This window comes from Phyllosticta citribraziliensis (assembly GCF_038025025.1).
Source record: "Phyllosticta citribraziliensis strain CPC 17464 chromosome Unknown J3D65scaffold_6, whole genome shotgun sequence".
Taxonomy (NCBI): Eukaryota; Fungi; Ascomycota; class Dothideomycetes; order Botryosphaeriales; family Phyllostictaceae; genus Phyllosticta; species Phyllosticta citribraziliensis.
In genome coordinates, this window is record NW_027117343.1 from 1,831,338 (window position 1) to 1,852,753 (window position 21,416).

At 56.3% G+C, this 21,416-nt stretch overlaps 10 protein-coding genes across 10 annotated transcripts; 7 read left to right on the forward strand and 3 right to left on the reverse strand.

Annotated features, from left to right (window-relative positions):
* Positions 1–101: 101 nt before the first annotated feature.
* Positions 102–2,337, forward strand: J3D65DRAFT_677360 (uncharacterized protein; the record flags this gene model as incomplete). Its single annotated transcript, XM_066803642.1, has 3 exons — positions 102–491; positions 541–1,176; positions 1,226–2,337. The coding sequence occupies exons 1-3, from the start codon at positions 407–409 to the stop codon at positions 2,335–2,337; spliced, it is 1,833 nt and encodes a 610-aa protein (XP_066655529.1). The 5' UTR covers positions 102–406.
* Positions 2,338–2,374: 37 nt separating this feature from the next.
* Positions 2,375–3,611, reverse strand: J3D65DRAFT_378636 (Alpha/beta hydrolase fold-1). Its single transcript, XM_066795764.1, has 3 exons — positions 2,870–3,611; positions 2,468–2,812; positions 2,375–2,411 (listed from the first exon to the last, which is right to left on the reverse strand). Exons 1-2 carry the CDS (start codon positions 3,284–3,286, stop codon positions 2,468–2,470), a joined length of 762 nt encoding a protein of 253 aa, XP_066655530.1. The 5' UTR covers positions 3,287–3,611; the 3' UTR covers positions 2,375–2,411.
* Positions 3,612–3,949: 338 nt separating this feature from the next.
* On the forward strand, positions 3,950–5,453 carry J3D65DRAFT_625316 (uncharacterized protein). Its single transcript, XM_066800329.1, has 3 exons — positions 3,950–4,370; positions 4,423–4,913; positions 4,964–5,453. Exons 1-3 carry the CDS (start codon positions 4,094–4,096, stop codon positions 5,330–5,332), a joined length of 1,137 nt encoding a protein of 378 aa, XP_066655531.1. The 5' UTR covers positions 3,950–4,093; the 3' UTR covers positions 5,333–5,453.
* A 1,235-nt stretch (positions 5,454–6,688) lies between these two features.
* On the forward strand, positions 6,689–8,983 carry J3D65DRAFT_553021 (uncharacterized protein; the record flags this gene model as incomplete). Its single annotated transcript, XM_066797107.1, has 2 exons — positions 6,689–6,963; positions 7,933–8,983. Coding segments are annotated over 2 exons (1,326 nt in total), but the record flags the coding sequence as incomplete, so codon positions are not given.
* Positions 8,984–9,286: 303 nt separating this feature from the next.
* J3D65DRAFT_625326 (FMN-dependent dehydrogenase) lies at positions 9,287–10,847 on the forward strand. The gene is made up of 2 exons (XM_066800330.1): positions 9,287–9,643; positions 9,713–10,847. Exons 1-2 carry the CDS (start codon positions 9,401–9,403, stop codon positions 10,715–10,717), a joined length of 1,248 nt encoding a protein of 415 aa, XP_066655533.1. The 5' UTR covers positions 9,287–9,400; the 3' UTR covers positions 10,718–10,847.
* Positions 10,848–11,053: 206 nt separating this feature from the next.
* Positions 11,054–12,362, forward strand: J3D65DRAFT_625333 (60S ribosomal protein uL14). The gene is made up of 5 exons (XM_066800331.1): positions 11,054–11,134; positions 11,257–11,304; positions 11,418–11,664; positions 11,745–11,822; positions 11,879–12,362. Exons 1-5 carry the CDS (start codon positions 11,121–11,123, stop codon positions 11,909–11,911), a joined length of 420 nt encoding a protein of 139 aa, XP_066655534.1. The 5' UTR covers positions 11,054–11,120; the 3' UTR covers positions 11,912–12,362.
* Positions 12,217–13,497, reverse strand: J3D65DRAFT_625337 (mitosis protein DIM1-domain-containing protein). The gene is made up of 4 exons (XM_066800332.1): positions 13,108–13,497; positions 13,032–13,043; positions 12,894–12,923; positions 12,217–12,826 (listed from the first exon to the last, which is right to left on the reverse strand). The coding sequence occupies exons 1-4, from the start codon at positions 13,286–13,288 to the stop codon at positions 12,618–12,620; spliced, it is 432 nt and encodes a 143-aa protein (XP_066655535.1). The 5' UTR covers positions 13,289–13,497; the 3' UTR covers positions 12,217–12,617.
* Positions 13,498–13,792: 295 nt separating this feature from the next.
* Positions 13,793–14,932, forward strand: J3D65DRAFT_658795 (uncharacterized protein; the record flags this gene model as incomplete). Its single annotated transcript, XM_066802550.1, has 2 exons — positions 13,793–14,233; positions 14,256–14,932. The coding sequence occupies exons 1-2, from the start codon at positions 14,077–14,079 to the stop codon at positions 14,930–14,932; spliced, it is 834 nt and encodes a 277-aa protein (XP_066655536.1). The 5' UTR covers positions 13,793–14,076.
* Positions 14,933–15,424: 492 nt separating this feature from the next.
* J3D65DRAFT_651535 (armadillo-type protein) lies at positions 15,425–19,391 on the reverse strand (the record flags this gene model as incomplete). Its single annotated transcript, XM_066802446.1, has 6 exons — positions 15,425–16,510; positions 16,571–16,994; positions 17,040–17,792; positions 17,839–18,745; positions 18,794–18,894; positions 19,227–19,391. The coding sequence occupies 6 exons, from the start codon at positions 19,389–19,391 to the stop codon at positions 15,729–15,731; spliced, it is 3,132 nt and encodes a 1,043-aa protein (XP_066655537.1). The 3' UTR covers positions 15,425–15,728.
* Positions 19,392–19,624: 233 nt separating this feature from the next.
* On the forward strand, positions 19,625–20,571 carry J3D65DRAFT_603372 (Dihydroneopterin aldolase-domain-containing protein; the record flags this gene model as incomplete). Its single annotated transcript, XM_066798204.1, has 2 exons — positions 19,625–20,302; positions 20,353–20,571. The coding sequence occupies 2 exons, from the start codon at positions 19,625–19,627 to the stop codon at positions 20,569–20,571; spliced, it is 897 nt and encodes a 298-aa protein (XP_066655538.1).
* Positions 20,572–21,416: the final 845 nt, after the last annotated feature.

The window sequence follows — 21,416 nt, forward strand, 5'->3', positions numbered from 1 at the left end:
CTTTGAACATCCCAACCAATCACCGCCAACGTCGGGCCGAACCTGACTGGTGCACGCCGCCATCTTCCAGCCTGAATCTATCGAACAATCCGTCTCCCCGAGGAAAAATGTGGAATGATTTATCAGTGAACGAAGTAAACCTCGGCGCCCCCCGAGTCCGAGGCGAAGCGGAGCGCTGTTCCGAGATCCTCCTCTGTTCAAGTGCTGCTAGCTCGTCAATAGTCGTCACTGTGACCAGCTGCCTCAAGTCACTGTAGAATCATCGCGTCTTCGTCTGCTCGGTGTGTCCGTATAAGAAAGCGCCGAAGCGTCCCATCGCCGACGTGGGATCCCAGCACATTTTTTCTTCTCGCCCCTTTTTTTACGTTCTTCCTGACGTACGGTTCATTACAAGTCATCCGCCAAAATGTCCGAATCATGGAGTCCTCCTCGTGAATATCAGACGCGACCTATTGCCGTCCTTGGAGGCGGTGTCCTTGGCCGTCGGATCGGTGGGCAAATCCCTACTCCTTCGAAGAGCTCGCTCTGACGTATTGAAAGCATCGTGCTGGGTGGCCGCCGGGTACACCGTGAACATTCGCGAGCCAAGCGAACAGCAGCGCATCGCGGCGCTGAAGTACATTGAAGAAAATCTCCCGACTTATGTCAAGTTCACAGGCAGGACGCCCGGCAGGGCGTTTGTCCACGAGGATCTGCCAACCGCCCTTCAAAATGCCTGGATGGCGTTTGAATGCGTACCCGAGAGTCGACAGATCAAGATCGACACCTTCGCCGAGCTGGAAGCGCTCGCTCCTCGAGACTGCATCTTGGCCACAAATTCGTCTTCGTACAAGTCCGCCGACTTGATTGGGAAAATTAACAATGTCACCAAACGACGCGTGCTCAACACTCACTATTTTATGCCTCCTGCGATGATGCCCGTCGAGCTCATGACTTGCGGATCTACCGCTCCCGAAATCTTTCCTTTCCTTGTCGAACGGTTCAAGGAGACCGGTGCGAGTCCGTATGTTGCGAGGCAGGAGTCGACGGGCTTCATCTTCAATCGCCTGTGGGCGGCAATCAAGCGCGAGATTTTGACGATTCTTGCGGAGGGCGTTTCTGTTCCCAATGAGCTGGATGCGATGTGGAAGCAAATCATCCTCGACCCGAAGAGCGAGCCTTGCAAGATGATGGACAGTAAGCGCACTCCGTTTCTCTGTTGATTTTGGGAGCTGACAATTTGAAGTCGTCGGTCTTGATACGGTCGCCTTGATTGAGGAGCACTACGTCAAGGAGCGTGGCCTCCCTTCTTTCCCTGTAGACTTCTTGCGCAAAACCTACCTTGAGCAGGGCAAGCTGGGAAAGAAGCCTGGCTCCAAGGGCGGACTCATCGACTTCAATAGCGCTTCTCAACCACCGGCTCCATCCCCCAAGTTGATTGCCCTGGACATGGGCTTCTCTGGTCCAGTAACCAAGTTTTCCCAAGGAAGAGTGGTCGAGATTTCTTCCGACGGCAAGATTCTGCGTACACTATTCGAGAACGAACTGCTGCCAGACGGCGTCGACGTTTCTCACGCCGACAACCGCATCTTCTGGACCTGCATGGGCATGCCCGGCGCACACGATGGCGCCATCTACTCGGCCAACCTCGACGGCAGCGACAGACGCACTCTCGTCTCCGGAGGCGTCATCAACACGCCCAAGCAGCTCGTCATCGAGCACGCCTCGCGAAAGCTGTACTTCAGCGACCGCGAGGGGCTGCGCGTGATGCGCTGCAACTTCGACGGCTCGGACCTCGAGACCCTGATCCAAAATGGCGACAGCAACGACGCGGCGCAACGCAACGACCTCAGCCGGTGGTGCGTCGGCATCACGGTCGTGCCGCAGCTCGGCAAATTCTTCTGGACGCAAAAGGGATTGCCCAAGAGCAACACGGGCCGCATCTTTTGCGCAAACATCGCCACGCCGCCTGGCCAGTCACCCAGCTCCCGAACTGACGTCCAGTGCGTCCTGGAGGGTCTGCCGGAGCCCATCGATCTCGAATTCCACGCCGAGACCAGCTCGCTCTATTGGACCGACCGTGGCGAGCTGCCGTTTGGTAACTCGCTGAACCGCATCCAGATTGATGCGTCTGGCGCGGCTGTGCCTTTCAATGGACTCACCGAGGGGCGCTTCAAGCACCAGATTGTGGCGAGGAAGTTCAACGAGGCGATTGGGCTGAGGATAGATGCGAAGAACGGCCATGTCTACGTGTCGGATCTGGGCGGAAGTCTGTACAGGGTGAATCTGGATGGAAGTGGCAGGACGAGGCTTCTGTTGGATGACAACTGCACGTTTACTGGCATTGCGCTGTTGTAGGCGGCTTGACGTGTGGAATTTGCATAGCGTATGGAGCTGGATAGACATGAAAGTAACGTGAAATTTCTTCGTTCCTCATGGCAGAGTCAACCAATCGCCGTATTTAACGTGTTTGCTCCTCTTTTCTTACTCATTGGCCCTGAAGCTTCTCCCGAGCCTCCCTGATGGCCTCCTCGATGTGCTGAGCGTTGATTTCCGGGTAGCTGAGGAACGCACTGTGAGAGCCCGGGTTGCGCTTGATCGACACATCGCCCAAAGAACCAGCCATCGCTTCCTGGATTGCCGGCAGGAGGATAGTGTCACTTTCGCAGATGAAGTACGCCGTCGGAATCTCGTGCCACGGCTCGCACGTCGATTTGCCGGCAAAGACGCCTGCCGACGTGTGCGTAAGTCGCGCGTGCCACTTCTGCTGCTTGATGGGCGGAAGGTCGGGCATTGAGAATGAGGCGTCGACATCGACGAAGACGCGGCCGTCCTGATCTACTGTCAGCGACTGCGTTTCGACACATTCGAGCCAGACAGGAGCACTTACTTCGTTCCGCATCCACGGCAGAGGCTCTCCGCCGGGTAGCATGTCCATGAGGCTCTTTCCCTTGGGGATGGCAAAGGCAGCTTGGTAGATGAGGACGAGGATTTCGCCCTTCTTGCCCTCCGCCCTCCGCTGCTTGAGTCCTAGGCCTTCACTGGCGCAGGATCCAACCACACCGCCGTACGAATGCAGCAGAACAACAACATCCTTTTCTTCTTCCTCAATCAGCTGCAGGAGGAGCCGTCTCAGTGATGCAGCGTCGCCCTCCAAAGTCCCCGTAGGCGGTTCCGCCCCCACAGAAGGGTGGTCGACGGCGTGAGTCACATATCCCCTCTCTTTCAAGATGGCCCTGAGCGGATCGAAGCAGTCCGACGGCTGCCATGCTCCTGGGACAAAGACTATTTCGGGTGTCGAAGCCATTCTGATTTCTTGAGACCCGAGCTCTTGCAGACTGGATGCTTTGCGTTGCGGATGCGTACCGACACCATGGTGGTGACCATGAGGTGGTTTAAATCTCCACACGATGCCCCGCTTTTATCGGATGCTGTGCCTCACGGATGGCCTCTCTTGGAAGGCGGCTCGTCGCTTCGGCAAGTTCGGCGTTCAGTGCGGGCCGTTAGTTCGCGTGGAGTTAAGAAGTCTCCCCGCAGACAACAAAAACGAGAAACGGGGATGTCCGCATGGCGACGGTAAGCTCAGGAAGGCCATTGGATTGGATGAAATGCTGCCAGAGTACGTAAACAATTGCGAGTCTAGAGCTGCAAGTGGAAAGTTTGCCAGTGACAAACTGGTGTTGAAGAGTTGATGTGTCTGACTGGACAAGGCCGAGGCGATGCGGGCAAGGATGCTGACTAAGGGCCAACAGTTCGGGGCTAATGCCATGGGTGACTCTTGTTCCTTGTGATGAGATGCTTTGTGGACAGAATTTGGTGTTTTATTTGACAGGAAGCCAGTCGTTATTGTAAGGTGTTCGGCAGAATGATCTGCCTGCGGGTGGCACATTCGCTCGGCTCATCTTTCAGCCGCCGCTCCCCAGCTTTCTCCTGCATCTCGCTCGCTTCGGTACCTTGTTCAGCCTGAACTGATCACTCCATTCGCGCTCTTCGACGGCCACCAGAGCACATTTGCTGCGTCATGTCGTTTTAGACGTGGACGGGACAAGGGTGGCTCCTCCGATGGCGGCGAGACGCCGTCGACATATAAGGCGATCGACCCGGCTGTTGGGGAATGGTCAAGTCCAAACAACATCTTTCAAACATGTCCACCACCAAGACCTACAAGATTGCCTCTATCCCTGCCGATGGCATTGGTCCAGAGGTGGTAGAGGCGGGAATCGAGGTCCTGCAAACCCTTTCGGAGACGCTGCAGTCCTTCAAGTTTGACTTTACCAACTTTGACTGGAGTTCGGAGCGGTACAAGAAGACTGGCCACTACATCCCCGAAGGCGGACTCGACGAGTTGCGCAAGCACGATGCCATTTTGTTCGGAGCTGTTGGAGCACCCGGTGAGTTGGCCAGCTGCTTAAGTTAAAACGGCAAATCGCTTATTCTTCCCAGACGTACCGGACCACATCTCGCTGTGGGGGCTGCGTCTAGCCATCTGCCAAACCTTCCAGCAATACGCCAACGTCAGACCGACCAAGGTGTTCCGCGGCACGCAATCTCCGCTGCGCAATTGCGGCACTGGCGACCTGGACTGGGTCATCATCCGCGAGAACAGCGAAGGCGAGTACGCCGGCCAAGGTGGACGATCGCACCGCGGCAAGCCCTGGGAGACTGCAACCGAAGTCTCCATCTTCACGCGCCACGGAGTGGAGCGTCTGATGCGCTTCGCTTTCCAGACGGCGCAAAGCCGGCCCAGGAAGCTGATCACCGTTGTTACCAAGAGCAATGCCCAGCGCCACGGAATGGTGCTGTGGGACGAGGTCGCCAAGGACGTCGCGAAGGACTTTCCCGACGTCAAGGTCGACAAGATGCTCGTGGACGCCATGACGACTCGGATGGTGCTCGATCCTGCTTCTCTGGACACCATCGTCGCCACAAACCTGGTAAACCTTGGTTGACTCTCTCCGCATACCTTTTCGCTAACATCCACCAGCACGCCGACATCCTGTCTGACCTGGCCGCCGCTCTGGCCGGCTCGATTGGCATCGCGCCCACGTCAAACCTGGACCCCAGCAGGGAGAACCCGTCCATGTTCGAGCCGATCCACGGCTCCGCCTTCGACATCACCGGCAAGGGCGTTGCCAATCCTGTCGGCACTTTCTGGACTGCCGCTGAGATGCTTGCGTGGCTAGGCGAGAAGGACGCGAGCGAGAAGCTGCTGCTGGCCGTCGAGAACGTTTGTGCCAGCGGCATCGTGACCAAGGACCTTGGTGGAAACGCCAAGACGAAGGAAGTCACTACGGCCGTGCAAGCAGAGATCAAGAAGAGGTTTGGCGCAAACGGAGTAAATGGTAGCATCTAGAATGTGCCGAGATAGATTGGACGACGAAATGACCTCTTGAGCCTTCTAGAGATTTGTAAATAGGTTGGCGCAATTTGATTGGTATAGCACTCAGTGAATTCCGATGGTCAGTAAATCTCGCAATGATTTCGAGTAGCGCTCTGTTTTCGAATATTAAATGTGGTGTCGTCGCTGGGGTAACGACGTCGGAGTCGACGAGTAGCAAGACCGGCGCAGCTGCAAAGGACAACATCATCAACTAGTCCGGTCCAAGGCGTCGAAGCGGTCTTTCAAGCACCGTGCAAGGGGCAGAAAGATGTCACGATAGACCGCGGCAGCATCGTCTCGGAGTAGCTTCAAGACCGCGCAGAAAAAAGAATGCGCTCAAAAAGCACAAGATTTGAGAAACAAACAGGAGCAGAGAGCGAATGAAAAATGAAAGGGGAGAGGGCTGGAAGCAGTGTGGTCGCTGTGGCGCACGCCGGTGTCGTTTGGGGTACCCCATTTCGTCAGCGCTACACCACCTCCACAATGCAGTTTGCGTGCTGGTCTCTGCACGTCAAACGGCCATGGCAGCCTCTCCACCATCGATCACCTAGAACGAAATTTGTACAAGTCGGCTCTGATTGTGAGGCGCAGCTGCCTGGCAACACGGATGGTCGAGGCCAGTCCTGGATACACGGTGCGGCGACGCCGGCATGGACTAGAAGCCAGATCACATGGCTGGAGTGCCCCATCGTGGGTTTCATGATCGATGCTTCGTGCGAAAGGCGACGGAAGTTTTGTGTGGGGGAGTAGGCACGATAAAGAGATTGGAATTTCTCGCGGGATTCCGTCTCTCACGCAGTTCTTGCATTGCATCACTTTGTCAAGATGCGTTCGCTCGGCAGTGTTTTGTCTGTTAGCTCTTTGCTTCTCCACTCGGCCAGCGCGGCTCCGGCACTCCTTCCTTCATTGCCCACTGATGGACTCATCGCTACCCCTAATTTGCCGGGTGTTGATTCGCTGGCAAACACTGATGCTTTGACCGGAACCACTGATGGCCTTAACATCGTTAAGAAGGGTCTTCTTCCCACGTTGCCTACCGATGGACTCGTCGCTACTCCCGACCTGACGGCCGTCGATGGCCTGACCGACACGGATGGACTGACAGACACGGAATCCTTGACCGGAGCTACCGACAGCCTGAACATCGTCAAGAAGGGTCTTTTGCCTGCGTTGGACAAGATTGTCGCCGCTCCTGGTTCCCTGGCGCCTGGATTGGACAATGGCGCAATTCCCGGAGTTACTCAACTCGCCAACAGCTTCAAGAGGGGACTTTTGCCCTCTGGAATCCTGCCTACCAACGGGCTTGCCACTACTCCAGATGTGACCAGTGTTGATTCTCTGGCCGGCACAGAAGGGTTGACAAACACGGATATGGGCTCCGTCGCGAACACTGACGGGCTGGCAAACACCGACTCTTTGACCGGAGCGACCCCAGATCTGACCAAGGGCGTCGACTCGTTGGCCAACACTGTAACCCTGGGCGGAATCACCCAAGGCTTCAATGTCGTCAAAAAAGGACTCTTGCCATCCGGTCTCTTGCCCACCAATGAACTTACCACTACCCCAGATGTGGCCGGTGTTGATTCTCTGGGAGGTACAGATGAGTTGACGAACACAGACGCCTTGACTGGAACGACCCCTGACCTGACGAAAGGTGTGGATTCCGTTACCCTGGGTGGCGTCACTCAAGGCTTCAACGTTGTCAAGAAGGGTCTCCTACCCGCCTTGGATGAATTGGTCGCCGCTCCGGGTGCTTTGACGGGATCCTCTGAGACTGATGCGATTCCCGGCATCACTGAGCTTGCCAACAGCTTCAAGAGGGGCCTCTTGCCTTCTGCAATCTTGCCGACCGGTGGCGAGGGGCTTGTTCCTGCTCCAGAGCTGGGTTCTTTGGCCGACACCGACGTTCTGACTGAAGACACTCCGGACCTGGATATTCTCGAAAGGGGCCTCATGCCCACCGGGTTGTTGCCAACCAGCAACGAGGGTCTTGTTCCGACTCCAGACCTGCATTCGGTCGTTAACACTGACGCGCTGGGAGGAACTCCGAATCTGAACATTCTCACCCGAGGTCTTCTGCCCAGCGGGCTGCTGCCGACCAAGGGCGAAGGACTCGTGCCTACCCCAGACCTTCACTCCGTGGCCGACACCAACTCTTTGACCGATGGAATTCCGAATCTCAACATCCTCACGCGTGATCTTTTGAAATCGGGCATTCTGCCGACCGACGATCTCCTCAAGACGCCCGAAGCCTTGGGAGGCATCAATTCTCTGGCGGACACGGATGCCTTCATGGGAGCAACCGACGATCTCACCGCCATGGAAAAGAGAGGACTGGTCAAGGCCCTCACTGGCTCAGTCGACACGCTGTCTAAGCAGGTCAGCAAAGCCACGAGCACCAACGACATTTTGAACCTGTTGGTCTCCGCCATCCCAGCCATTGCGGCGCCGACGAACGTGACTGCGCTCGTGGACACCCTTCAATCGATCTGGGGCTCTTCCCCTTCCAACTGGTACTCTGCGCTCGGTGCCCAGATCTTGGCCGGTGTCATCCCTGAAATTTCTCTGGGCAGCTTGACGACTGTTGTCGATCCCATCACGGGCACCAGCTCTGTCACGAACAGTAACACCCGGGAGCCATCTGAGCCAGTATTCCCCCAGAAAGGCGTCAAGGACGCGCCCTACTCGCTGAGTGAGGCCGAGCTGCGCGAAATCATCTACTTCCCTGAAGAGTTCACCTACGGGCAGAAGCAGCCAGTCATTCTCATTCCGGGCACTGGCGTCTACGGCGGCGAAACTTTTGAGCACAACTGGGCGAAGCTGTTGAAAGACGTCGACTACGCCGATCCCCTCTGGCTCAACATCCCTAAGGCTTCGCTCCCGGATGCGCAGATCAACTCGGAGTACGTCGCATACGCCATCAACTACGTTGCCGGCATCACGAACCGCAACGTCAGCATCCTCACGTATTCCCAGGGTGGTCCAAATGCGCAGTGGGCCCTCACCTTCTGGCCTTCCACTCGGAACGTCGTGTCCAACTTCTTCGGCGTGTCGGCCGACTTCCGCGGCACCGTCATGGCCAATCTGCTCTGCGTCAACCTCGGCGGCTCTACTGGCATCGGTCCCTGCGATCCATCCGTCATCCAGCAAGAGTACACAGCCGACTACGTAAAGGCCATGCGCAAGAAGGATTCTGGGTCGGCTTGGGTGCCCACGACGACGTTTTACACCGGTCTCTTCGACGAGATCGTGCAACCGCAGGGGGGCTCGGGCGGCTCGGGATACAGGTTCGACGTTCGCGATGTGGGCGTGACAAACAACCAGGCGCAGCTGGTATGTCCTGGGAAGCTTGCCGGCAGCTTCTACGGCCACGCCGCCATGCTGTACAACCCCATCACGTTTGCCCTGGTCAAGGACGCCTTGATCAACGGTGGTCCCGGCCAAGTGAAGAGGATTGACCTGGACGAGGTCTGCCCGCTCTACATCACTCCCCAGCTGTCGCTGACGGACGCCATTTTGACCTCTGGAACGATCATCTTGGCTGGCATCAGGGTGTTGGCTTACTTTCCCAAGTACGTGACCGAGCCGGCCTTGATGGCGTATGTGAATAACGACGTTTCTTGATAACATGCATTGGTGCGGAAAAGGCGGTGCATTGAGCGAGGAGTTGCTTGGCGTTGTTTTCTGTTTGATTGTTCATTTCCTTTCGACGTTTAGATTTTTGCTTCGCTGCAAGTAGATTCTGCATTGATCAATCGCACTGTTGTTGGCTTTGTCGAGTGCTTCCATTGCATGTGAGTGCGAAATCGGCGAGCTTGTTGCAGATGCCGATCTTCCCCGCAATACGTCATATGTTCCGATTCGTCCACACGGCGGCAGCGGAAACTTGATACGCGCATTGCGAGATTGAAGCTAGCTGCCGAATTCCGAGGAGCGGCTGGCTATCATTCAAATCAGCAATCGTCCTCAATGTTCATGTAGCCAAGTATCCGCAGCCTTTTTTGTACTCTCAGCAGCGTCCAGCTTTCCATTGAACAGCCAATGTCTTCCGCAACGGTTCCCGTGGCATCTGCCCCGCCTGAGCGTAAATATGGCCAATATCAAAACGAGATATACGCCAAGGGCATGTTTCAAAGCCAATTCTCCGACGTGACGACCGATCCGAACAAGCTGGAGGCCCAAGCGAAGGAGATCTTGAGCGCGCGGGCTTATGCCTACGTGGGCGGTGGAGCGGGGGAGCGCGCCACCATGGATGCAAATCGGGCTGCTTTCAGATCTTGGAAGGTGAGTCTTTTTTTTTGATTTGACATCAGCAGCTCGCATCAATGCAGCTGACATGGGACGAATCTGTAGCTTGTCCCGCGCATGCTTGTGCCAACAACACCTCGTGACATGCGAGTCACGATTTTTGGGCAGCAATACGATAGCCCTCTTCTCTTCTCGCCGGTCGGGGTACAATCCATATTTCATGAAGACAAAGAGACGGGCGTCGCGGAGATCGCTGCAGAGCTCGGGGTGCCGTACATTATGAGTACAGCAGCGAGCTCCACCATTGAAGAGGTTGCACGAGCCAGTGGAAATGGCAAAAGGTGGTTTCAGCTGTACTGGCCATTGGACGACGAGATCACCATCTCAATTCTGAAGCGCGCCAAGGAGAACGGCTTTTCGGTGTTGGTCGTCACACTCGATACCTGGACGCTAGCCTGGAGGCCGTGGGACTTGGACAATGGCTACGTTCCGTTTGTCAAGGGCGTTGGCAACTCGGTCGGCTTTTCGGATCCTGTCTTCAGGCGCAAATTCAAGGAGAAACACGGCAAAGAAGTCGACGAAGATATTCTCACGGCCAGCAGAGAATGGGCGGCGACTGCATTCTCAGGAGCGTCGCACACTTGGGATGAGGTGGAGTTGCTCAAGAAGCATTGGGACGGCCCAATTGTTCTCAAAGGAATTCAGCATCCAGCAGATGCGGCCAAGGCGGCGGAAATCGGCGTGGACGGCATCATTGTGTCGAACCATGGCGGAAGGCAACTCGATGGAGCCATTGGGTCGTTGTCAATGCTGCCAGAGATTGCCGATGCGGTCGGCGACAAGTTGACTGTGCTCTTCGACAGCGGTGCCAGGACAGCTGTCGACATCATCAAGGCTTTATCTCTGGGAGCAAAGGGTGTCTGCATCGGAAGGCCATGGGTGTACGGCCTAGGGATAGCCGGCAAAGTCGGAGCCAAAAGCGTGATGCAAGGACTGCTCGCAGACCTGGATCAAAGCATGGGTTTGGCAGGCATCCAGAACACCAAGGGCTGCAACCGTGATGTGCTGAGGCAGATTGATTATCCTGGAGATAAGGCGTCTTCGAGTTGAATTTGGACATGAAGCCACTTAGACAAGGTACATGTAGACCACAGGAAACAGCCGTCATGGTGCTATCATCGGTATGATTGGGCTGTGCCGTTGCGCGTCGGTTCGAGGTCCAGGTAGTGAAAACGAGGAGATCCACTGAGCGTTGAAACCAAAAGTCTTGTCGTGTCTGATCGTTGGTGTGCGAGTTTGACGAGGTGAGGCCCGCACAAGATGTCTGGTCCTCGCGCAACACCTCGACCCAAACAGGCTAGCGCGGCGGAAAATCAGAATAAGCGAGGCGCCGAGCGAGGGCTCTTCGCACCCAACTTTTCGATATACGTCTGGAGCTGCCGACGACGACAATCCCCGCGACGACGCACCACCCTCCTCCCCACCGACCGTTACATCCCCGTAAACCGATACAATGGCTTCCAGAGGGTACGTCGCCCCCGCTGCGAATTCCGTCCTCGAGGACGCCCGTCGACCGAAATGCGCGGATCGCCCGACTTGAGCGTGGGGAAATGGCTTTGCACATGAGATGCTGACGTTTTATTTCGCAGTCGCGCCGCCACCGGCAACAAGCTGAAGATGACCCTCGGTCTCCCTGTGTACGTTGCCCACCGATGACATCTCCCGACGAGCAGGAACACCAAAGGCCCGAACGACCGAAACGAACACGCGCAAGGACACGCCGAGGATGGATGGGCTGACTGTGGAATAGCGGAGCCGTCATGAACTGCTGCGACAACTCCGGCGCCAGGAACCTGTACATCATCTCCGTCAAGGGCTTCGGTGCGCGCCTCAACCGTCTGCCGGCCGGTGGTGTCGGTGACATGGTCATGGCCACCGTCAAGAAGGGCAAGCCTGAGCTCAGGAAGAAGGTCATGCCCGCCGTCATTGTCCGCCAGAGCAAGCCCTGGAGGAGGTCCGACGGCATCTACCTCTACTTCGAGGACAACGCTGGTGTGGTACGTACAACTTGGGCGGACAGAGGAAACGGACGGTTTCGAGGGTTTGGGTACACATTTTCTGACGGAATTTCACGCAGATTGTCAACCCCAAGGGTGACATGAAGGGTTCGGCCATCACCGGCCCCGTCGGCAAGGAGGCTGCTGAGCTGTGGCCCGTAAGTCTCCGCACGCGCACGCCTCAAATCATGGCAATTTCTAACAACCTCGACAGCGTATCGCCTCCAACTCGGGTGTTGTCATGTAAACGTCGATCCAAGCTTAAGGGGGGGCTCCTTTCATCGGTTCTCGTGGGAATTCAAAACACAGGCGATTATGTTGCATTTTTGGTCGCCAGGGCCGGGGTTCATAGTGGTGGGCGACGGAAAGACTACTACTGCGCGGTAGCGATCGAAGAAACGAATGAACTCACAATACCCAAACCAATCCGATTCGACCTTGGTCTTGCGCGCAGCCGTGTAGGAGTTGGGAGTTTTGGATAGGGATGTTGACGCTTCGAACTTCGAACGCACCACGCATTGAGCCTGGCCGGGATCTCGTATCGAGTTGAAGACCAGCAGATACGACTAGCAAGCGCCATTCGCCTCGAGAATCCAGCAGGAATTCAGAATACCGCTTGTCGACGGCTTTACATTCTCAGTCCGAGAGCCTCAAATGGTCCGTCCAAAATGGTCGACTCTCAAAGTGCCATGAAAGATTGCTGAAGCCGCAACTCGCGACCACTTTTGATGTCTTGCTTCCAATCAATGAGCGCCTGTAGCTGACCCCACAAGCTTGTGACGCCGCACCTCCAGCAGGAGCTCCTGTACTGTCGAAATGCCTCATGAATTCCCAACCCCAAAGCCAGACCCAAAACCCCAAAACACCGCAAGCACCGCCCATGCCCTGAAGCCCCACGAAACCACGCAAGCAAAGCCCCTCCGCACGCAACCACCATGGCCATAACGCCCACGCTAATACCGATATCTAGTCGAGTAGTCCTTGGGGCTGACGACCAAACCACGGCCCTTCTTGGCGCCGCGGTAGATGGTCTCGATGATGTCAATCAGCTCCTGCTTGTCCTCGAGCACCCAGTTGAGCTTGTTGTTGTTGCCCGTGCCGAAGTCGCACATCATGTGCTTGTTGCGGTAGAAGAACATGATGGTCATGGGGTCGTAGAGCTCTGCGCGGAGAGGGGCGTTAGCAAGGCGGGAGGGAAGATTGTGAGGGTGGATCGGACTGGTACTCACCGTACATCTGGTTGAAGTCGGGCACCTCGTCTGCGCGCACACAGCGTCAGCACACCCATAGTCAAGAAAAATGACACCCAAACGCGCCCAACACAGCATTCAACACTGCCTTCCAATCGAAACCGAGCAAGGACTCACCCAAATCGCACACTGCCTCTCAAGTCAGCAAAGCCTCCCAGATACACACACTTGACAGCGCGGGTGCGACACTTACAGTAGATGACGGCAAAGCTCTTGACGCGGTCGGCGATCTTGTACAGAATCTCGTCCTGGCGCATGCAGTCCGGGTCGTAGTCGCGCCCGAAGCGGATCACGACGAGCCGCTCCTCCTCGCTCATGATGGCTTGGTCGACGTGCCAGCCGGTCCGCAGGTGGGGCAGGACGACGGATCCCATGGTTGTTTTGCGGTTGCGGGTGCGGTTTTGGTGGAAGCGGCGGGGGTCGAGTTTTTGGGACGGCGCGTGAGAGGCGGGTTTTTTTTGGGCGTGTGGCGAGTGCGCAGGAGTTGTGGAGAGAAAGTTCGAGCTGGAGGGCGAGTGAGGCGCACGCGGAGTAGGCTGGTGGGCTTGATGGTGGTTGTGGAGAAGTGTGTGGAAGCGTTGGTGGGCAGGGTGCTGGGTTCAGTTGGTGAGGACCATCTTATCTGATCGCCGCGAGATCTGCCTGGTCGCCTGCCGCCCCGACGACGTCCCAGGGCATTGCTGCTCACCATACACATCATTCTGTTCTCACGACATCACATGCATCTTTCTGGCATCAACCGCTGTATCACAAGAAGATGAACTTGATATTGTGTCTTCCTTTCTGAGATTGACGGCACCAAGTCCCAAGCATCGCGTCAACGGACCAAACAGAAATCACTGTACAGTAGGAGCTCAGCGCGAATGGAAAAGTCATGTCCCTTACAATTGAATCCTATCAAATACTTCAACACAATTACATCCATGGCACCTTGAAAACATCTCCCAGTTGTCCAACAAAGCTAATTAATACTCAACAACAACCTCCCCCGGGAAGGCACCGCATGCCATGGTCTTTGCTACCAAACATCCGAATTCGCGCACCCCAGTTACGTTTTGGTTCAAACCTCAATCTGTTGAGATGAGTCTGACAAAACCCCTGGGTTGAGGTGAGGCACATATTTGTGGTTTCCTCTCGTCATTGGTTTCTCCGCAGTGTCTCCATGAGCTCGACCCTTTGTGAACTTTGGTCCCCTGGAGTAGTCAGGGATGATTTTGGTCATGTCCCCCATGAATTGGTAGGGATCAGGCAAGGAGCTTTCATACACTGCAACAGACACATGATGGGGATCATCCGGACTCAAGCCGCCCTAGACCAGAGTACGTGCTCAGGAGCATTCAGGAGTCCAAGAGAGCAGTCATAGGGAGCATTCAAGCCGTACTCCGAAGAGCCTTGGTTGGGTTTGCAACCAAGCCACGGAACCTCTTCGCGCCCTGGCACGCGCGGGCTTCGAGTTTTACCCAGAGCCCTCAGACCCAAGGGAGGGTCCCTCTCAACCGGTTACAGATGAGGTCCCTGGGCAGAACTCGAATTCCAAGGGTATATCAATATGGGCCCCCTCCCGTTTTCTTGTGCTCACACCATCGACCGTATTCTCCTCACGCTCTCAAAGCTCACACACGCTTTACGCTCCAGCCACTACGTGCCTGACCTCAACTGCACAAGCAACTCTTCCTCTCTCCCACGGCACAACAGACAACCCTCGACGCCCTCCCATCCTCAGCAAACCACTCCAAAAAACAACAAAAAACAACAAAGTCTTCGCCAACATGCCCTCCTCCAGCACCCCCAGCACCCCCAGCAGCACGCCGCAGGCCATCAGCGTGTTTTCCAAGGACGACCGCCTCTACCACGGCGACGAAAACGACCGCAGCACGTGGTGCCAGCTCCCCTCGTGGGCGCACCCCGGCGACAAGTGCAACTGCGGGAAGATGGAGAAGACTCGGCCACGCGCCACGCCTTGCCCCTGGGCCAAACCCACCACCACGACCACACCTGGCGCACCTACGCGGTCGTGACCACGGAACCAAGGTCAACTGAGCTGATGGCACGGCGGACTTCCATCGACGACACCCAGACTCCTCCGCCTGAAGGCCGCACCTCGGGAGGTCCATGGTCCAATTTGTTTTGGCGTTGCTTGTTTGACTGCTTCTCGTCATGTTTCTCTTTCGTCCTTTGTCCAGGTCTGTCCAGGAGCTCCGCAGTTTGTTGTCTCATCTCTTCCGCTGCTATCCTGCTCGTCTTCTAAATCTACACCTGTTTGTTTGTTCGTTTAACATCCAGACTCCCCTTCCATCCAGCATCCATCTCCTCTCCGCAAACCACCGCACTCATGTACCCCCCACGACGCTCACCTCCCGTTTGTTTTCCCCGCTACCTCTCTTCCGATCTGTTCTCCAGGGCGCTTCTTTCACACCATCTCATCTAGGTCAGAGCTGCCTGGTACCTAAAAAAGCTCGGGCGGGCGGGTACACCCAAGTCTGGCACGGCACGCACGCACGCACGTCGGCCAGCCTTGGGGGCTCTACTGTCTCCTTTCTCCTTTCGTTTTCTTTCTGTTCAACAAGTCAACGCAGCTAGTGAGAAAATAGAAATCTTCTACTTTTGATTTCAGTGTCTGATGTCTCCTCTTTGATGTTTGACATGTACAAGTACACAGTAGCGCCAATCTCGGCATCAACACCAATTCCATCTCCTTATGATGAGGCCGAAGGGAAGAAGCTGTGGATGGTTTGTATATTTGTATGTCTGTGATGTAGTTGACCGCTTCGACGAGCAGCGAAGTGGCTCGGTCTTGTGCTGTCACCCACGCACCTACATAACGCCCAACCGGCCAAAAGCCGCCACAACATCCTTATCCACATTGACGAGCCACTCATCCCGAAACCGCTCCTCGCCGCCGCAGCCCAGGACAACGCGGCCCAGCGTCTCGCGCACGCACGCCACCAGATTAACCCTATGCACGGGATCGCTGTAGATGAGGTCGCGGCGGCGCGCGTCGTCGGGGGCCTCGGGCGCGGCGAGCAGCGGCGGCTCCTGCTCCCAGACGAGGCAGTCGACGGACGTGTCGACGTTGCCGTCGGTCAGCTCGACGTGCAGCGCCGTCCACAGCGCCATCAGGTCCTGCAGGCGCAGCAGCATCCACTCGTCGCGCGCGGCGTCCAGCAGCGCCGTCAGCGCCAGGCACATGAGCTTCTTGTTCGTCGGGCTGGCGACGTTGTCCATGTGGTCGAACCACTCGGTCAGCAGCCAGCCCATGCGCTGCGGCAGCGGCTCTTCGGGCTGCACCGACGCCAGCGCGCCGAGGAGAATGCGCGGCGACGCGAGGGCCAGACGTGCTAGCACTGCGAAGTAGTCCGTCTCGACGATGCCGTCGACGGCTGAGGCGCGCGCGTTCGGCCCTGTCGTCTGGTGCGCTTCCCACGCCCCCTTGAGCCCGTCGAGCAGCTTGGCCAGGAAGTCGGTCCGCAGCATGTCGCCCGTTAGCACTTCGACGGCGGCTTCGCCGCCCAGCAGTTGCGCGGTGCGCACGAAGACTTCGACGAGGTGCGTGACGAGGCCGTTGTTTTCGGGGCGGAGAGAGCCGAGGAGGGATGCTGTGGCAAGTCAGTCAGTCAGTCAGTCTGCGGACGGGCGGTTGTCAGGTGGATGCTTACACAGCGAGGTGAGCAGCGAGGTGCGCATTTCGTCAGAGCACATCTCCGTCGGCGCGAGCAGGAGATACGTCTCGGCAATCTCGAGCGTCTTGCGCAGACTGTCGGTGCCGAGTTCGAGCGACGGAATGAGGTACGGGGCCAGCGAAAGGACGTCTTGAGATGCCGGCGCAGGGGTTTGGACGAGCACGGCGTGCCACAGGTCCAATGCATCCTCGAGGAGGTACACCTGCGTGTCGGATCCGGGCTCGAGGGTGTTGCGGATGATGGGGATGACCATGGAGTGGTAGGGGATGGACTCGGCCTTCATGGCGTTGATCAGGCGGGCGAAGATGGTGAGGATGGCTTGCTTCATCAGATGCTGCTCCCCCGACTGGTCCCACAGCGGCGGCAGTAGACTGACAATGCTGTTTGCGTATGGTGTGATCTGCCATGGTCAGCGCGAATATCGCAAAATGAGATGCAGACATACATGGTGTTCAAGCCTCTCCACAATGACACTGATGGTGTTCAGCAGCGCCATCTTGGTCTCGGTGAGCTCGACTTCTCCAATCAAGGCCATCAAATGACCCAAAGTGTCGGGGGCATATGGGAGGAACGCCTCGATGCTGAATTCCCAGTCATCGGCAATGTTCTTGAGTTGACGCCCAGCCGTGACTCTGACGACGTGGTCGTTCAGCGGGTCGTTCTTGTTCAGCAGGTGCTGGAAGATTTGGTAGACGAGCGGCTTGCTTTCTGCAGACACCTTGATTGTGATCCACTGTCCAAGCAAGATTGCAATGCGGCGACGCAAAACGCTGAATCCGGGCTTTTGCTTCTGTACCTCCTGGACCAAGGTCGAGCCGATGAAGGAATCAAAGTCCAGCTGGTGATGAAGAACGGGCGCCGCCAGGCCAACGGCAGTGTAGACAGAGTCCTTGAAGAGAATGTTCTCATTGTCAGGCGAGGCGACCGAGTAAAACACTCCAAGCAGAGGCTGTACTAGGAGGTCTTTGAAGTTGATGGCTAGGTCAAGGAAGAGCTTTTCAGCACAGGAACGGACTGAAAACTCAAAGTCGTCGCCCTCCATGTCCTCGCGCCTTTCCCATTCGTCGGGCTCTTCCTCCCACTGCCGCAGATCGCTTGGGCGAAAGACAAAGTAGCGGGTGACGACAGTCTCCATCATCTCCTTGACAAAGTTTTCGCCCAGGAGCTGCTGCTTGACAATTTCTTTTGCCTGCGCTTGCTGCAGACACTCAGTATAGTCCCACGCATAGAGAGTGGACACGTACCTCTGACTTTTCTTGGTCATGTCGATACTTGAAAGTTTGATTGGGATTGAAGACCATCTTGAGACAGGCGCGGATCAACAACAGACCTTTCAAGCTGAGCCTCTCCAGAATCGACTTTCCCTCATCATCTGCGTCACCGTCGGTTCCAATCTGAGCATCTCCAGATGGCGACTTGGCACCAAAGGCCTCGCCAAACTGCAGGACCAGGCCCCAGTACGCCTTGGTGATGTCCATGGAATCAGGAAGCAGTACAAATGCAGCAGGGTGCGCCTTTGCAGTCTCCAAATGGAGCTTCGACAGCTGCATGAGGTGCTTTTCCAAGAGATCACGCACGGGTTGCGCCAGGGGGTTTGGCTCTTGCGTCGCCAGAGCAAGAAACTGGCCCAGCTGGTCGCGGACCACGAACCAGAATTCTTGCACATCTTTCTCTCGGTTGGGAAAGTCAAAGCCAGCCACCAGGACGCGACGCAGAATCTTTATTGCGAGCAAGCTCTGCTCAATGTTCTCGAGCGCCCCACCTTCGTCGTCTCCTCCCTGCTGAAGGAAGCTTTGCCACTGCCGAACCTTGTCGACATAGATGTGGCCAAGGGTGCGGAATATCTCGGGTGCTATCGACTGGAGGTTTGAACGCATCCGGATTGTGCGACCAGTGGCGAGCTCTTTGATGACGTGGAGGAGGACAAGAAGGATGCGGTGCAAGTAGAGGGGATTAGCGCCGGGGGCGACAGAGTTGCGCAATAGGTCCAGCAGCTGGTTGACCACATCAGGCCAGTCGTTGGGAAACTCGAACCTGACAATCTTGGAAATGACCAACGCATTTTGCAGGGCGAGTCGTTGGTCGGCTTCGTTGGCAGCGGTCTCGAGAAGTCTTGAGCGAATGACGGTTTTGTCTTCTTTGCTGACGGCACTGTTTTCGGTTTAGCAACTTGAAGTCGGTGGAGGACGAGATGCGTACTTGGTGGCAGTCTTGCGCCAATACTTGTCTATGCCATTCTTGAGCTGGATAATTGCAAGATAGCGGACTTCAAAGGGAAGAGACCTGTCGATGAAAACTGTCTGACACGCATCTTAGTGTATGATCTTTGAGAGAAGAGGCATTTATTGCTGTCGACCTGGCCAATTTCGTGCAAACTCTATGATCTGGAGCTTGGTTGTGAGAGCACCAGCGTTGCATTTGATTTTTCCTGGGTTGCACAAGTACGATTCGCGTCACTCAACCTTGACAGTAAACGCATGTGGCTCATGACGAACTTTCAAGTATCTGGGCCACGCTTGAGCGAATCGACCACGACTCCAAGCTTCATGTCTGCATGGAAGAGACCCAGGGGCTATTCGGTGAGGAAAAGAATTCCCAAGACGAAGCAAGAAATTGGGCAAGGTTGGCCTACCTGTAGCAAAGGGTAAAATCCTCTCTCCTTCTCCCACTGCTGCAGCTGCTTGGTGCCCGTCTGGATTTGGTGAGGGTCGCTGGAGGCGGCGGAGCGAAGCACGTGGAAGAGGATGTTTTCGGTGAGAGGATTAGTTTCGGCAGGAAGCTCGACACTGCCTTGCATGTTGGGCGACTAGTTCAGGGCGACATGGGCTGGAGCAACAGTTGTCAGCGCGGTGTGTTGGTGATGCAGCTGGCGAGAGATGGACAAGACAGGCATCTGATGAAGCAGAACCCAAGTCGCGACTCACGCGTCGGCAGCTAGCTCTCCTGGGACTAGCGCGCTGATGATGTAATGGCGGCGGGGGAAAGTCGGCGGGAAATAATTCAGCACCCATCAATCAAAACAACAACAACATGGACGATGAGCGCTTCATACACGGCGCCAATCTTGGTGCGCCAAACTTCATTACTGAGCTCGAGGCTCAAAGTCTATGGCCACATGCCGCCGACAAGGTGGCCGTCCGCAACCTGAGCCTGGTTGCCAACGCCGGCTTTGACATTTGGGGCAGGAAAAAGGAGCAGCCCTTGCAAATCTCAGTCACTTTGGCCATCAGGGCGCCATTCAAGACTGCCGCCAGTAGCGACAAGGTTGATTCCAGCACGGTCCACTACGGAACCCTCAGCAAGAATGTTCTACGCGCCGTTTCTACCGCCTCGAGCAAGAACTGGCTAGACGAGTGGACACTTGGCTCCGTCATTAGTGCCGCCATTCTTGAAACGGCACCGAAGAAGAACGAGGCGCTGGAAGCAAGTGCCATTGACGTTCACTTTCCCAAGGGTAGCACGCTGGGTGCTGGTGCAGGCGTGAGCTGGAAAATCTTCTACCGCTCGCCGGAACAAGTTGACGACAGGAGGACAATCGTCAAACTTGCGCCCTGTCTGTACCTGCGCGACGTCCGTGTTCCCACCTTGATCGGAGTCAACAGCAACGAGCGTGAGAAGAAGCAGGTAGTCGTGCTCAATGTCTGGGTAGACAACTTTGCGATTGACTTGCTCGATGAATACTACGACATGGAGTCTTGGCTCGTGGAGGTGAGAGTGTGCGCCCAAAATTCGATGAAGAACTGCTGATCATGGCGTAGCTCATGGAGAAGAGCTCGTTCGAGACGCTGGAGGCGTTGGCGGAGCAGCTGGCTTTGAAATGCCTTTCTGGATTCGACGCACCCCTGCCAAACCCTCAAGCAGGGTACCCAAGCGTGCGTATCCGTTTGGAGAAGCCTTCAGCTGTGCCTCTGGCGGATGCGCCCATGATTGAGATTTCCAGGACTTGGGGATATTGGGCAACGGCTGAATCCCAGTAGGGCTTGCGGACGAGGGATCCCAATCTCTTTTATTTTGTTCTTCTCGACCGCCATATTGTTGAAGGCTGTAGACTCGATTGGAGATTCAAGAAAGATAAGGAGCAATTTCGACCAAGACAATGGCGCAGTTGTGATGTTCAACAAGCGAAGCCACGCAAGCAAAAGATGGCCCGAAGCGGAGGCGAGGCGACGAAAAGGGCGACAAGGCCGGTTTCCTGGGCAGCGGGTGGCAGCAGGCATGGAGGGAAGGCTTTCAGGTCGTGTCTGCAAGGATGTAAATACATATGTAGGTGGCGGCAGGCGTTGCAGGTACGGTAGTGTTCTGTAGATAAAATGGCCGACGAGGGGCACAACATCAGCTGGTGGTCGCGAGTCGGGCGCAACATGAAGCGTGAGATGGCGATCTCCCGCGCATCAGACTCGACACCCCCACGTGTGAGGGCCGCGGCGAATGACAGACGTCTCGGTCCAACAATTTCGGGGCGCACGGCGGCTTGCATCCAACGCTGTCGACGAGAAACGTCTACTTGCGACGAGCATCCCAGGCGACAGGGGCCAAGGGGGAGGGGATCAGCAGTTTGCCGCCGCCGACGCGCGCTCGAGTTGCCACTGCAGAGAGGGCACAAGAAACGGCTGCGTTGCGTGACGGTTGGGTTGCAGGCGGCCCGGGTCATGAATCTGCAGTGCCGTAACGGTCGCTCAACAATTGATGTAGTTGACGGCAGTCGGTAATTGGCAGTGGTGGAGCATTCGGCGCGTGAATGGAGGCCGCACGCCAAAATTAGCCATCCCTGGCCTGGTCAGTTCGGTTCGTGTGGTGTGGTGTGGGCGTGGGCGGTCGGCGA